General features: G+C 39.3%; 1 protein-coding gene across 7 annotated transcripts in view; it reads left to right on the plus strand.

The window, feature by feature from the left end:
* Window positions 1–14629, plus strand: part of LOC106875157 (uncharacterized) — a 32241-nt gene extending 17612 nt beyond the window's left edge. For all 7 annotated transcript variants that reach the window (XM_052965644.2, XM_014923173.3, XM_089347829.1 and 4 more), the window contains 6 exons: window positions 522–2286; window positions 4259–4381; window positions 8857–9089; window positions 9601–11077; window positions 13354–13454; window positions 14377–14629. In XM_052965644.2, coding sequence (XP_052821604.1) covers window positions 522–2286; window positions 4259–4381; window positions 8857–9089; window positions 9601–11077; window positions 13354–13454; window positions 14377–14491 — 3814 coding nt within the window. In that variant the 3' untranslated portion in view covers window positions 14492–14629. The remainder of the gene's footprint in view (window positions 1–521; window positions 2287–4258; window positions 4382–8856; window positions 9090–9600; window positions 11078–13353; window positions 13455–14376) is intronic.
* Window positions 14630–17209: the final 2580 nt, after the last annotated feature.

Here is a 17209-nt window from a genome sequence, read left to right on the forward strand (position 1 = left end):
CTGTATAGAGAAGTGCTGGCCTTTAACTGTGGAGGGAACCTGTAGAAAAAGTAGACCCAGGTAAACATGGGACAAGGTGGTGAAACATGATCTTTGAACATTGAGCCTCACAGAGGCAATGACAAGTGACCAAAACCTTTGGCAACATGCTGTGCTTAAGAAGACTTGTCAAGCCAAGTGAAATTGTAATTGTGGCCAATACCAGTGTCATGTAACAGGCATGTGAAAGACACCCCTTACATTCTTGGAGTGGTTGGCATTAGGAAGGGCATCTAGCCATAGAAACCATACCAGATTAGACTGGATTTTGGTGCAGCTCTCTGGCTTACCTGTTCCAGTCAAACCATCTAACCCATGCCTGCATGGAAAACAGATACCAAATGATAATGTGTGTGTGTGTGTGTGTGATAGAGGAATAGTGTTATAAAGTTGTATAAATATTTTGTGTTGAGTAAAGATTCTGAATGCATTTACTTACCAGTGGAGTTGAGAATATATTTGAAATTATTTTTTCTTTATAGGTTGACCAATAATAATTTGCCTGAAGAAGCTGGACATTCGCAGTATGAAATGACTGGTGTGAAGATGTTGCCTTCTGGTTTATTGTCTCCTATGAAGAACGAAGGAAAGCTTCCTGATGCTTCTCTTCCACAGATCTTTACACCTGTTGAGAAAAAGAAGGAACCTGTTGTTAAAGAAATTCCAAAGAAAATTGTGGCCGGAGTGACAGGTGATGGTTCAAAATTAGAAGATAAAGAAAACATTACAGTGAAAAAGACCAACAGTAATCAAAAGGATCCTGGAAAAGTCAATCCTACAAAAACACCTGCGAAATCTATCAGTAAAAATAGTTCTAATCTTCCTCCGAATAAAACAGTGAAAAAAAATTCAATTGCTAAAGGAAAAATCACTAAAATAACAAAGAAATCAGCTAATAGAACTGTGGTAGCAGCCAAATCATTAAAAGGAAAAGTAATGAATAAAAACTCTGTGAAGAATGTATCTAATAAAAGCTCAGCAAAGAATGTTTCTAATAAAAACTCATCTAAAACTGATGGTGCACCACCTGGAAGTCCAGGAAGTTGCTTGAAAGAGCTTTTGCTTCATCCAAAAGCAGAAAAGAGTAAAACAACAAAAGTTGATAAGAAGCTTCCTTATTCTTCATCCCCTTCTATTAAGGCTGGTGGTACTCCTGTTAAAGTACCAAGTAATTTATTAATGCCTGCCAATGCAATGGCAATGTCTAAGAACTTGCATTCGCTTCCAGAAGATGATAGTTCAACAGATGAATCACCAGAGCCACGTCTTATTATTGCCGAGTCAGATCCAAAACCCAAAGAGAAAGGTGACTCAAAGTGGGGAAAATCTGCCAAGTACGATAGTATTCAAGGTGGTGGTAAGAAAGGAGAGCAATCAGCTCAGGACAAAAGTAAAGCTGGTACAACAAGCACTGGGCCTAAAGAAAAGAAAACTGCAGCACAAAAGAAAAAGAAGGAACCAGTCAAGAGAAGTACATCAGAAAGTATTGATGCTTGCATCAACACAGTGGTGCGCAACTATAGTGCTGCAGCCACCCGAGAGAGAAAACAAAGGGAGCTTGATGCAATACCCAAAACAGATGCAGATGCATTGGTTGCTGCTGCGACTGCTGCCGTTGTGTCTGCAGCTGCAGCAGCCACAGCATCTTCAGCGGCTCTTAACTCAACTGCTGTTTCTAAACCTTGCGTTAAATCTGAAAACCTAGAAGTAGTTAAGAAAGGAGACAAAAAGCCACAAAAGAAGAAGAAAAATGTGACAAAGGAAAAAGTAAAGAAATTGAAAGCAAAAACTGTTGATGAACTAAATGACAAAGAAAATGCTGAAGTGCCTGATAAACTCAAGGAGAAACTGCAACAAAATGTACAACACCAGAACTCACCTGGTCCTGACAGGACTCCACTCGCTTGTCCTGATAGATATGCTTCAGAAGCCTGGAAAATCTATGATTTTGATGGCAGTCCACCTGTGTCACGTTGCTGTTCATCACCAACTCAAGGTACCTCTTCCCTTAGTGTATCACCTTCTCCTAAGCAGATGTCACCTACAGTTATGGATTCACTCACTTTGCTTTCAACAGCTGCAACAAGTGCAGCAAATGCAGCCATGGGAATGCTTCCTTCAACTCCATTTATGCCTACAGATTCGAGTAATATGTCAATGCAAGATACTGACCTTTCACAGCTTAAAATGAAAATTGGGCTCAAGAAAGGTGGCAAAGGGAAAATAAAATCGAAGCTGAAATCAAAGGTAAGTCAGATTAGAAGAGAATAAATAAAATTAAAAAGCCAAAAAAGATTATTCTAATTCAGGAAAGAGAAAATTAATTCTTTCACAAATCACTAAACTGAGACTTAACTCTGTTTTCTATGTAATTTTAAGAAAATATGAGACAAATCTTTCCCTGGATAAGATGCCAGTCTATTGCAGTTAACTTTTTCACAAGATAAGTAAAACTCAGCATTCCAAGCTAACAAAGCACTGGTTAATTTTGCAATGCTACTGGTAATTACAGTGCAATGTCATTCTGCTCTAGTTCTCTTATGTTTATCAGCTGTGTGTGGTCATAAGTCTCTTCACTATTAGCACAACACATTGCTAGTGACAATACAAACGACTGGTTGTTTAGTGTGCCATGGATCTCATAATTCTTGTGGCTAATTTTTACAAGATTTTTATTGAAGAATTATTTTATAAATTTGAACACTTTATTCCTCTGTTTGTCTACGATTTCCCTTCTTTCTCTGTTTAACCTAACACTAAATCTACTAGTATAGAAGGGAGGTCAATTTCATTAAATGATTAATGAATGGTATGCCCAAGGGAATCTGCATTTAGAGATATTACTGTATATAAATTCCACTTTTCAAATTAAATATCGTACTGTAATAAGAATAATAACAACTAGTGGAACCTGTGAATATTTCACGGAATTAATGGTTAACTTATTGGGTTATTTCTGGAAACTATTCAAAAATCTGAAAGTGTAGCCTGTGTTGTGTCTGTATCAAAAGATAGCTGCTCACCTGCTAATCATTGAAAAGTGAGAGAAATTGGAATATGATTGCTTAATGCACTTTATATATACACTTTATATATTTTATGCACAATTTTATAGACTTAATACACAGCACTCCCCCTCTTCCTCTCACTCTTTGCCATACCCTCTTTTTCTCTCTCCTTTTTTTTTTTGCTTTTCGCCTTTCCCGTCAACTAATCACATGAAAGCATTACAGATGGCAAAGTAACAGAGGGGAAAAACATAGTTCAAAAATAAAAATTACACATTTCACTCATCACTACCTCCCCCTCCCCTTCAACTAACCATGTGGAAATGTTATGAATGGGCTACATAACGGAGGAGCAAGCAGAATTATTATAAGATATATATTGCTTTGTTGAGTAGGTTATGGAAGTACCCTTGTAGGCTTGAGATTTACTACTTGTTGGTGAGCTCCAAGACAGATCTGATCCAGGAGTTTTATGATCAAGAACATTTCAATATGATAATCTCATCTATTTTGTTTTCAGGCACAGTGCATCTAGGTCCACATTATCCAATGTATCCTTCCACTTTTAAGATTTTAGGAGGATTTGACTGTTGTTTTAGCAGGTTGAGTAATCACATAGAGACTCCTTCAATTTATCCAACCAATATCTTTATGAAACCATTGAATATTAGCTAACATGTTTTACATCCATTTTTTTCTGTTATTAAGTGTAGGGTTGTTGTGGTTTTTGATATTTGAAAATATATTTCTCTAAACTAAATTAAAGATTTTACTCAACTGTGAATTGGAAGTGGTTCTGAATTTTAGCTTGAGTTATGCTGAGTCTATGCTATGGGGAGGTACATTCTTTACTAAGGAGGGTCTTTGTATCTAAGAGCAACCATGCATTCTGCTGTCTGGTAAGAATGAAATCGATCTGGGTAGCAGAGTTGATTGATAAGTTATCAGGTGGCTGGCTGGCTTCTTGAAGTTGGTGTTGCAGATCAGAAGGTTATTTGTATCACGGCTTCTTGAAGTTGGTGTTGCAGATCAGAAGGTTATTTCACTAATTTCAGAGTAATCATTCTGCCAATATCCAAAGTGCTATACTCTTTCTACCAGTAACCTTGTAGTCTGTTGAGTATTCTTGCCTGTACTTTTTGTGTTACTGAAGTCATCAGCCTACCTCTGATGGTAATTTGTCACCTCTAACTTTAGTGGTTATTTTCTAGATAAAAGAACACAAAAAGGAAAAGAAAGATAAAAAGAAAGACAAGGAGAAAAAGAAGAAAACAAAAGAAAGAGAAGAGAAAAAGCAAAAGGATAAAGAACGAATCAAAGAGGATAATTATCAGGTAAGTGATGTAATTTTATTCAGTTTTATTAAATGACTTCATTCATCATCATCATCATCATCGTTTAACGTCCGCTTTCCATGCTAGCATGGGTTGGACGATTTGACTGAGGACTGGTGAAACCGGATGGCAACACCAGGCTCCAGTCTGATTTGGCAGAGTTTCTACAGCTGGATGCCCTTCCTAACGCCAACCACTCAGAGAGTGTAGTGGGTGCTTTTACGTGTCACCCGCACGAAAACGGCCACGCTCGAAATGGTGTCTTTTATGTGCCACCCGCACAAGCCAGTCCAGGGGCACTGGCAACGATCTCGCTCGAAAATCCTACAGGAGCCAGTCAGGCGGTACTGGCAACGGCCACGCTCAAAATGGTGCATCTCATGTGCCACCCGCACAAGAACCAGTCCAGGGGCACTGGCAACGATCTTACTTGGCTTGCCGGGTCTTCTCACGCACAGCACATTTCCAAAGGTCTCGGTCCGTAGTCATCGCCTCGGTGAGGCCCAATGTACGAAGGTCTTGCCTCACCACCTCAGCCCAGGTCTTCCTGGGCCTACCTCTTCCACGGGTTCCTTCAACTGTTAGGGTGTGGCACTTTTTCCCGCAGCTATCCTCCTCCATTCTCACCACATGTCCATACCAGCGCAATCGTCTCTCTTGCACGCCACAACTGATGCTTCTAATGTTCAGCTTTTCTCTCAAGATACTTACACTCTGACGGGTATTCACATTGACATTACACATCCAACGGAGCATACTGGCTTCATTCCTTGCGAGCTTACGTATGTCCTCAGCAGTTACAGCCCATGTTTCACTGCCATGTAGCATGGTTGTTCGTACGCATGCGTCATACAGTCTGCCTTTTACTCTGAGTGAGAGTCCCTTTGTCGCCAGCAGGGGTAAGAGCTCTCTAAACTTTGCCCAGGCTATTCTTATTCTAGCAGCTACACTTTCAGCGCACCCACCCTCACTACTAACTTGGTCGCCCAGATAGCGGAAGCTATCGACTACCTCTAGTTTTTCACCCTGGAATGAGATAGAAGTTGTTTCCTGTTTGTTTGCAGTCTTTATTGCACCTGAACATCTGCCACAAACAAAAACTAACTTGCTAGTTAACCTGCCTTTGATGTTGCTGCACCTCTTATGTGTCCATAGCTTGCACCGGGTACATCTTATAGAGTTACTACCTACTCCTTTTCTACATACTGAGCAGGGCCATCTACCTGAAGGGGTTTGTGTTTTATCTACCTTCCTACTTATTAGGATTTTGGTTTTAGCTAGGTTGACTCTAAGGCCCTTCAATTCTAGACCTTGCTTCCACACCTGAAACTTCTCCTCTAGTTCTGATAGTGACTCCGCAATTAGGGCAAGGTCATCAGCATAGAGGAGCTCCCAGGGGCAACCTGTCTTGAACTCCTCTGTGATTGCCTGGAGGACTATGGTAAATAAGAGGGGGCTGAGGACGGAACCTTGGTGGACCCCTACCTCTACCCGGAATTCATTGCTGTACTCATTTCCAACCCTCACCTTACTGGCAGCATCTCTGTACATGGCTCGCACAGCTCTCACTAACCATTCTTCTATCCCAAGTTTCCTCATTGACCACCAGATAAGGGATCGGGGGACCCTGTCAAAGGCTTTCTCTATGTCAACGAAAGCCAGGTACAGAGGTTTATCCTTAGCTAGGTATTTCTCCTGCAACTGTCTCACTAGAAATAAGGCATCAGTAGTGCTTTTACCTGGCACGAACCCAAACTGCATCTCATCTAAATTGATTCGCTCCCTAATTAGTTGGGCTATGACCCTCTCTGTAACTTTCATAACCTGATCTAACAGCTTGATGCCTCTGTAATTATTTGTATCTAAAGCGTCCCCTTTACCTTTGTAGCAGTTGACTATGATGCTGCTACACCAGTCATTGGGTATGACTCCTTCGTGTATCACCTGGTTCGTAATACGGGTGACTAGGCTATAGCCAACACTGCCAGATATTTTGAGCATCTCTGCAGTGATTCCTGATGGGCCGGGGGCTTTCCCGGTCTTCATACTCTTAATTGCTTTATCTACCCTGGTACTATCAACTCGGATAGCTGGTCCCTCTATTGGGTCGACATACGGCAGGCTCTCTTTCTCCCATTCATTCTCTTTATTAAGCAATTTATCGTAGTGGCATCTCCAGACCTCTTTCTTTGCATCCTCATTTAATGCAAGCGTACCATCATCCATGCGAACACATTTCTCTCCTACAACATCACTATTCTCTCTCCTACACTGTCTTGCAACACGAAATACCTCGAGTCTTTGGTCCTCACGGCGCAGAACATTGGCAAATCTTTCCTTATCTGCTTCCCCTCTGGCTAAATAAACCTGTCGCCTAGCCTCCCTTCTGGCACATTGGTACAATTCCCTGCTACCACCGTTCTTCCAGTCCTTCCAAGCCTGTTTCTTTTGTCTAATAGCCCTGTCTACCTCCTTGTTCCACCACCACGTTACTCTGGGTCGGGAGGGGACCTTACACCACCCACAAATCTGGTCGGTGGCTTTCAACAGGTTGTCCCGCAGAAATCTCCAATTGTCTTCCACGTTGTATGATGCTATATCCCCTTCTATTTCGTTAAATGCTTCAAGTAACTTGTCTCTAAGTCTCTGTCCGTTTGCAGGGTCTTTAAGCTTCCACACCCTTCTTCTCCAAGCCTGTCTAATTCTGGGCACCCATTTTGCCTTGATCCCAAAGTCGCTAACTACTAATCTATGTTGTGGGGTACATTCTTCGCCAGGGTAGGTTTTGGCATTTATAAGCCGCCCTCTTTCCCTATTTCTGGCGAGGATGTAGTCGATTTGGCTAGAGTGTCTGCCGGAGCGGTAGGTGACTAGGTGACTGGCAGGTTTCCTGAAGTTGGTATTGCAGACCATAAGATTGGTTGCATCACAGAACTCCAGCAGTCTGGTTCCCTCCTCGTTGCGGGAACCGAAGCCATAGCCTCCATGTATGCCATGGAAGCCTCCAGCACGACGTCCGACATGACCGTTGAAGTCTCCAGCCACAAAGAGAAGGTCCCTGTCACTCGTCGACGAGGTAGTTTGCAAGAGGGTGTCATAGAATTGGTCTTTCAGACCATCTGGTAGCCCCGGTTGAGGAGCATAGGCTGAGATGACAGTAGCTAATCTATGATGAAGCACTAGTCTGATCTTAAGTACTCTGTCACTTACTCTAATGACCTCGATTACCGTATCCACCCATTTCTCCGCTAGAAGTATTCCTACGCCCCCGACCCCGTCAGTGTTCCCTGCCCAGAAAATCTTGTACCTGTGTTCTTTGCCTGTGAGGAACCTCGCAGAACCTCCTCTCCATCTTACTTCCTGGATGCAGCACATATCTACGCGTCTCCGTTCAAGCATCTCAACAATTTCACCAGATCTACCTTTCAGCGTGCCGACGTTGAGAGTGCCAATCCTAACAGTATGGGTGTTGGGGGTGTGGGCCTGTAGCCTGGGAAGGGGAAAAGCAGTGTCGTGTACCTGAAAAGAAAACTTGCAATTGGAAGAATTCATAAGCAAAACAGTACCTACAACCTGCAAACATTTCTCAAACTTAATGCGCTACCCAAAGGTAGGGGAGAGGATGGCCAAGGCCACTAGATGGGTTCCGGGAGACAGCCGAGGTTGACAGGATGACAGAGGAATGAACTTCCGGTGGAGGGGGTGGGAGGGCGGGTTACCGCCAGCGAGTAGATAGGGCTCTTAATTGTAGATTTTAAATATTTGAGATACAACAATGCATAAATCGTAATTTTTAAAAGAGCAATGAATTCTAGGTGATTAGAATATAACGTAGCATGAATTTAGGAAGCTTAGAAAATGAATAAGCATGAATTTAAGACAACAACTGAATTCAATTGAATTTCATGGAGAGAAACAAGATAAATAATAGAGGGCAAACTAAAGCGCGAAGGTATTATGAGATGTTTGAGGCCGTAAATAAATAAAAAATCTCTATCTTATCTGCATCTTGGAGATTTCGTCGTAGTATGTCAGCGATGGCTTTACAGTAGTTTACTTCTTGTAAAATGTGACCTATTAAAGCAGGGTTCTTGTTAGTATTAATATTCTAGCTTATTAAGGCAGCTGGCTAAATCGTTAGCTCACCAGGCAAAATGCTTAGTGTCTTAAGCGAAGTTTAATTTTGGAGGTGTACTTGCGAGGCAAATGATTTGATCTGAAACCATGAGATGAAGCTAAAACAATTTCAGTGTGGAAAGCACATATTAATCATTGAAAAAAAAAAAACAAAGAATGTTAATTTCACTTAAACATTTATTATATGTAGCATTGTATCAAAATGTTCATTGCATGAACTGTGACCTGCTTATTGACACATTACACTGCATTTTTCATTCTTTTGCATATCATAAATGATCTTCTTTTAACATTGGATGTTTACTGCATTGTTAATTTTAATTTTTTTATTTTTGTAGTGTACTGTTGTTCCACAGGATGGTCAAATATCGACACCGCTTTCAGTGCCACGGCTCAAGTTAAACATCAAACTTGGCAGTAGTACACCTGTTGCAGTAGCATCTGATGAAGGAAGTAATAAACCTGCTCCACCACCTGTTTCTCTCTCTATTACTGAACGTTCACCTAGTAATGCCGCTAAACGAGAGCCACCTCAGTCACCATCTTTATCAAGACCTGAAATTCCAAGGCTGTTAGTATCAATTGAATTGTGTTTATGTTTATGTGTATGTCTGTGTGTGTGTGTGTGTGCGTGTGTTGTTTATCATTGATTTATACTACTTTTCCATGCAGATATGTACTGATGGGGCATTTTGAGGCAGTGTTTATGGTTGGATGCCCTTCTGACATCAACTTTTTAGTCACCTCATTTGATATGCAGGAATATGGTGCATCTATTCTAAAAATGAGGATACACACGCAATATATGTGTGTGTGTGTATATATATATATATATATATATAGCACTAACAGCACTGTCCAAGCATAAAAATAAGATAAAAACATCATTGTAGCTCTAGGAGCTACAATGAAAGTGCTAAATTGATCCCTGATATACAAAATACAGAAAAATGGTATGGTCATGGCTGGAACAACAAACTTTAAAAGGTATCATGTCTGCAGTTGAAAAATTTATATTTTTATTATTTTTTAAAGAACTCTTTCAGTTATTTATTGTTAATGATTATTTTATATAATTTCAGGGTTATCAGAACTCCAATGCCACCAACAGTTACAACTCCACCAGCAGTTCTGTCTCCTCCAATGGTTCATCCTGAAAAAGCAGAAAAGAACCTCAAACCAGAGAAGCCAACACCTAAAACTAAACCTGCTGCTAAAAAGAAAGCTGTTGTTAAGAAACCTGCAGTGAAGAAAGCTGACAAGAAAGTGGTTAAGAAAGGTCCAAAAATGGCAGCATATCCTCTTGACAAACGGGGATCTTTTTCACCACCAATGATGCCATCTGAGTTTCCTGAACAAGATAAGCTACTAAGTGGATCAAAACAAATGATGTACCCCAATGTAGGAGAAATGCATCCTCTCATAATGAAACCAGAGAAACAAGTTCCAGTTAAACCAATGATGAGAGCAGCTGATAGGGTAATGATGCCAACAAGTCTTGATAAGACTGCAATGAACATGGCAGGTAGAGCTCTTTTCAAAGAAGAAATGGGTTTTACAAAGGTGAGCAATATTTCCCCAAGGACCACTGCTAAAGCTGGGAGAGGTAAAGGAACTAAGGGCAGCAAGGCCAATAAACCTGTTGTGACGAAAACTGAGAAACTCCCTGCTAAAGTCAAGTCAGAAAGAGTGGCCAGCAAAACAAAGACTCCATCGAAAGCAGAGAAGGCACCTATGACAAAAGTGCCTGTTACTGCTGCTGACATTGTTGTTGCTTCAAGAACACCTGTGACAAGGGTAACTCCTACAGCAAAGATGCCTATCATGAAACCTGAAAAAGCAATTCTAACAAAAGAAAAACCAATTATGAAAATCAACAGACCTCCAAATAGACTGGGACGACCCCCAAAAGTAGAGGTTCCTTCATCACCACCACCAACTATTCCTTATCCATCATCTCCTTCACACAAATCTCATCTCTCCACATTACCAATCGCACACCCACTCACACACCCATTTAATCCTCTACTACCATCCGTCTCCACCCCTATTGCTAACATGTCTCGACCAAGTTCCATTCCTGTCCCAACACCTATCTCTAAACTTCACACTCCACCTGTACCTAAAGTTCAGCCCACTCCTAAAGTGACTCAAAAATCTCATACAGGCAGAGGTGGGAAAACTGGAAGACCATCAAGATCAGCTTCTAAGAACCTCCAAAATTCAAAAACTTCTGGCATGTCAGCTATTACATCTTTTAAAGAAACTCTAACAGATTCCATCCGAGCACAACCGGAAAATCTGCTGACACCTCCACTACTACCTTCACCTTTAACACAAGAGCAGTTCTTAAAAGCAGAAAATCCAGCCTTTAACACTGGTCAAATGACGACCAGTGTGCAGATTGCTGGTGCTTCTACACTTGATCATGGACCTTTTATGCTGCCATTAGATGCAAAGGGGTCAACAATGGTTATGGAACCTTCAGAAAGTTCTGTTCTACTTGGGAAAAGAACTGTTCAGCGTTCAGTTTTTGCAGAGACAGTGGGAACATTCTTTGTAAGTGTGACTTTATGTACATTTAAGACTATTTTTAGCACTGTATTTTGTTTTAGTATTGAGGCTAAGAGTAGCTTATATTTTATTGTTTGTTTAACTGCCATTCTCCCATGCTAGAATGGGTTAGATCAGGATATATCTGTGGCAGGAATTTTATGGCCAAATGTCCTTCCTGTTGCTAACCCTTCTCTGTTTTTCAAGTAAGGGATTTTTTTTATTCCACAACTCCTTGAAAGTAGTGTGATTGGTCATAATGTCAATGAGGTATATAAATATCATATCAAGTGATACTGTGGGATGTCAGCATTCATGCACATTTGTGTGCACACACACACAGCATGCTCCCTACAGTTTTCATCTACCAAATTCACTCACAAGGCATAACAGCCTAAAGCTTTAGTAGAAAACATTTGCCCATGGTGTTGTTAATGGGATTCAATCTGAAACCACTTAGTTATGAAGCAAACATCATAACCATATCGCCATACTTGTATCTGTTGTAAGAGATAAAAATGTTATAATGTAAGAAATCTACATTCTATTTTGATGAGAATATCTCGTTAATAAATATTCTATGTAATTTGAGTTTAATGTAGAATAGTTTGTTAAATACTGTGAATTGTCAGATTTTTTTAGTGTCAAATAAATTAGTTTTCAGCATTTGTTTCAGCTCTTTACATTCTGAGCTCAAATCCTACTAACATTAACTTTGCTTTTCATACTTTTGGAATTAATAAAATAAAGTACAAGTCCAGGGCTATGTATTGGTGGAATAGTGAAAATGCCACACAAGATGACTTGTGATATTTGTTTTGATTCTTTGCATTCTGAGTTGTTGGGTGATGAACTTAATCCATCAGCAAATTGAACACTACCACTTGCAAAATTCAAGCCAGATCCTTGGTCTGAGGATAACTTCCTCCCTTTCCCTTGCTAGTCTCAAGGCCTTGATAAAATAAAGGATCATAGGCATTGCCCTTCCCTCTTTGACTATTTAGTAAAAAAACAAACACAAGCTGTCACATAGAACTTAGGTCCAAATCTAGTGACAAAACTATGATCGAAAAAAATCTCATATGTGGTTTAGCCAAATTAATCTGATACCTAATTCTATTTCTAACAGATAGATGAACTGGGACAAAGTAAATTATTCTGATCAGAAATGAAAACAAATTTGGTTTATGATCCCCGTGTCTCTTACTTTATTTTTTTATTGTTAGAATTCAATAAATTATAATACACGACACCTTTTTCTGTCCTCAGTTGAGGGGTCTTGTCCTGCAAGTTACTTGGTGACCTCAATTCTGTTAGCATCATGTAAAAGCAACCAGTACATTCTGTAAAGTGGCTGGCATCAAGAAGGGTCTCCAGCTGTAGAAATCATGCCAAAGCAGAGAGAACTCGATGCAATCTTCTAACTTATCACTTTCTGTCCAACCGTCTAACCTATGCCAACATGGAAAACAGACAACGATGATGTTGTTGTTATTATTTTATGTTGAGATTTCAAGAGAAAGGAGTGTAAAATTTGATCTGTTTCTTGGTCTTGAGTAAGCTTTAAAAATTCTAATGCAAACTCCTGTATAAAATTGCAGTATCTTGAATCTCTTACAGTAAAAGATCCAACTTAAGATTTTATGTTAAGTATTAGTGTTAATCAAATCTAGTGAAAGTATTTCAGTTCTACCTAACAACAATGAAGAAATGGGTGTTAAAACTGACATTGCATATGTTTCAACTTCGAAGTTTTGTAAGAAAACACAAACTTCTTTTTGAATTATTTACTTTCTAGTAATCAAGTCAACTAATCTTATTGTGAAGGTACAGTTGTTAGAATTGATAATCTATTGGAATATTGATTCTAGGAACAATGGTTGGTATCCATCATAGGAGCTGTACTGTGCCAACAAACTTGATTCTGGATGATCCACTTTATTTTTCTTTAAGTAAGCTCTTGGTGTGGGTGTATAACTAAATACTGTAAGGAGCATGATTATTGAATATTTTACAGGTATTTTGTTAGCTTGCCATTGAAGCCCTCCCTTGGTTCAAGAAAAACTTACATTGGTACTCAACTGAAGTTTGCAATTAATTATTTCAATCATTATATGCTGGATACAGTTCTTATAATGGGTTGATCAATCATATGAAATTACCTAATACAAAATTTGTATTTATAAATTAGAGTAAAACTTTAGTATAGTAGGTTTTGTCATATGTAATATTTTCTTATTTTTGGTCATGTCTTTGTTTAACAAAAACGATTGTTCTTTTAGGACGAAAATGGACAAAAGGTTTGGATTTGTCCAGGTTGTGCATTACCAGATGATGGCAGTCCAATGATTGGATGTGACGATTGTGATGAATGGTATCATTGGTAAGTGTCTTAGTTATATCTCTTCTAGTTTATTAAATAATGCCTATTGTGTTTACATTCCTCCTTCTGTATTCTGACACCAAATCCTGTGAGGCTTGACTTCCTTTTCATCCCTCAATAAAAACTCACACACAGATTTAAATGTGGATAACAGTTGAGAATAAAAGCAGATCTTGTGCATTGAGATTGATACTTATCAAATATTCAATATGTAATCTTTCTCTTGGCTTACAAATATGACATAATGTTTAAGATAGGATTTGAGCTTAAAATCTTCAAATATTCCTGCCTACCATTGTTATGTCTCCATGAGCTCCAACTACATTTTTTTACATCTTGTTGCCATTTGGTAACAGATAGTCTCATATGATATTGATAACTAGTTTCATGAATATTTTTTCTAAGACTATCTCACAATTAAACACCCATATCTTTAATAACACTTGTAAATATACCAGGTAAACGTAAAATATTTACATGATTACAAGTGCTATTAAAGATAAAGGTGTTTAACTGTGATAGTCTTGGTAAAAATATTGCATTATTACTAATTTTACTACGATTATAATTTTCTAGACCATTTATGTAGTTTACAGCTACAGTATATTTCAGTCTATTTGATCTTTGGTCGTCATCATCATTTTGCTCTTTTTTTTTGCCTAAGACTCTGTACACATATCCAGGTGTCTTTTCCCCAAGATATGTATATATGATCTCAAACTAGGATCAAACTTATATAATTTATATATACACACATTGTTGTTTGATATTATTAACTATAACTATTTCAAACTGAACTGAAATTTGCTTGTCACTGGTATATGTATATAATGACAATAAATTGATCTGAACTTGGATGTAGCAACTCAAATGGTAAATTTTGCAAGAACTAAAATTTATAAATTTAAAAAATATTTTTCAGGCCCTGTGTAAATATAAAAGAAGCGCCTCCAGAACAAGACCAATGGTTCTGTCCAAAATGCTTATTAAAAACCAAACATAAACCAAAACGAAAACGGAAACGCAGAACATATTGAGACTTTGGTTGCCAGAGATTGGCCAACTCTGTAAAAAATGAAAATTAACTATCAACTTCAAATTTTATAATTCATTATTTAAGGACAGAGTGAAGTTGTTTATTTGATGTTGTAAATAAACCTTCGTGTTTACAACTAGTACTAGTTATCTTGTTTCCATCTATCAGATTCCTCTCACAAGGTATTGGTTAACCATAAGTTATCGTAGAAGACACTAATCCAATGTGCTATACAATAAAATTGAGACCATACTCACACAATTGCAAAGTGAACTTCTTAAACCATAGTCTGCACTTATAAATTTGGATAAGTTTGTATATTGTGGTAAGACATGCATTGATGTCTTGAAGAAAGCCTTTCTTAGTAGAAAAAGAAATTTAAATGTGTAAGCTTGCACTGAACAAATAGGTTTCATGAGTGTTCCAGAAATAAGGAAGAGTGAGAGAGGATGGTTACCAGGTAAAAAGTGTGTTACTAGATTGGCCACAGTTTCATGACAGGTGGGAGAAAAATGACGATATGACAATATCAAAGAGCAAAATAAAAATCCCAGACACTAAAAGATAACATATACATACATATATATATATTACACACACACATGTATGTTTCAGGTGCTGAATAACATCTCTCCTTTCCATGTTCTCTCCCCACATTCCTTTCTCAGTTTTCAGAGTTGCCACTGTAAATGTAGCTTTAACGAGATTGTAGAGATGCTTGAAAGGAGGCATGTTGATGTATGTTGCATCCAAGAGGTTAGGTGGAGAGGAGCTTCAGCCAGGTTCCTCACAGGCAAGACACATAGGTATAAAATTTTCTGGGAAGGTAATTGTGACAGAGTAGGTGGTGTGGGCATACTCCTAGCTGAGAAATAGGTGGATAAAGTCATAGAGATAGTTAGAGTATGTGATAGAGTACTTAAGCTCAGGATAGTATAGCTACAATTACATCTGTCTACGTCCCACAAGTGGGCCTACCAAATGAATAGAAGGACCACTTTTATGATAGTCTTCTACAGGCTACCTCCAAGACGAGTGACAATGATCTCATCTTTGTGGCTGGGGATTTCAATGGACACACTGGGCAGCAGCCAGATATCCTCCATGGGGGCCATGGAATTGGTTCTCTAAACAAAGAGAGAACAAGGCTACTGGAGTTCTGTGATGCGAATAACCTTTTGATCTGCAACACCAACTTCAGAAAGCCACGATGCCAAGACGCAGACCAATCTGGAAGCTTAAGGACGTGTCATATGGTCAGACATTTAGGGACATCCTAACTGAGAAATTTGATGAGAGGGAGGAGCAGCTACTTGTGACGTAGAAGGCAACTGGGGAATTCCTGCAGGATAGCTTGCTGAGTGCCATAAACCAAATCTGTGGCTTGTGCAAAGTCCCTTCCAGACCCAGGGTAATGTGGTGGTGGAACAATACCGTAGACAGGGCCATTAGAGCAAAGAAACAGGCCTGGAAGAGTGGGGGCAGCAGGGAATTGTACCAGATAGCCAGAAGGGAAGCTAGGAGACTGTATTGTAAATATCTAGCCAAGAGAGAAGCAGAAAAGAAAAAGTTTGCCTATGTTCAGTACCATGAGGACTAATGAACTGAAGTATTTTGGATTGCAAGACAGCGTGTGAGAGAAAATTGTGATGTCATAGGAGAGAAATATGTCTGCATGGATGATGGTGCACTTGCTTTTAATGAGTCTGCAAAGAAAGACTGAACATGGAGAATGAATGGGAGGAGGAGAGTCTGCCAAATGTTGACCCAACTGAGGGACCAGCTATCCGAACTGACAGTACCCTAGTAGATGAAGCAATTAAGGATATGAAGACAGGGAAAGCCCCTGGCTCATCAGGAATCAATGCTGAGATGCTTAAAATATCTGGCAGTGTGGATTATGGTCTAGTCACCTGTATTGTAAATCAGGTGGTTCATGAAGGAGTCATACCCAATGACTGGTGTAGCAGCACCATAGTCAACTGCTACAAAGGTAAAAGTGATGCCTTAGATAGAAATAATTACAGAGGTATCAAATTGTCAGATCAGGTGATGAAAGTTGTGGAAAGAGTCATAGCCCAATTTACCAGGGAAAGAGTTAGTCTAGATGAAATGCAGCTTGGCTTTGTGACTGGTAGAAGCACTACTGGTGCTATATTTCTGGTAAGGCAACTACAGGAGAAATACCCAGCCAAAGATAAACTGCTGTACTTGGCTTTTGCTGACTTGGAGAAAGCTTTTGACAGACTTCACTGATCCGTTATCTGGTGGTCAATACGGAAACTAAGGATACTGCCACAGACCAAAGTGGTTGGTGAGAGCTGTTCAAGCCTTGTACAGCGATACTACCAGTAAGGTGAGGGTAGGCAACGAGTACAGCGAAGAATTTGGGGTACAAGTAGGGGTTCACCAAGGATCAGTGCTCAGCCGCCTCTTGTTCATCATAGTCCTCCAGGAATAACAAAGAAATTCAACACTGCTCCTGGGAGCTCCTCTATGCTGATGACCTTCTTCTTATAACTAATTCAATACCTGAGCATGAGAAAACTGAAAGTTGAATTCTTCCCATGAATATAGCAGCCTTTGTTGAGAACAAATGTTATGCTAAATCTTTAACCTTAAAACAATGTAGCACAAAAACTAATTTGCTAAAAGAAAACTGACTGCCTACATGTATCACAAAGTGCTTGAATGAAAATATATTTTTTAAATCTTTGGA

This window comes from Octopus bimaculoides, chromosome 2, assembly GCF_046866305.1.
Source record: "Octopus bimaculoides isolate indiv1 chromosome 2, ASM4686630v1, whole genome shotgun sequence".
Classification (NCBI taxonomy): domain Eukaryota; kingdom Metazoa; phylum Mollusca; class Cephalopoda; order Octopoda; family Octopodidae; genus Octopus; species Octopus bimaculoides.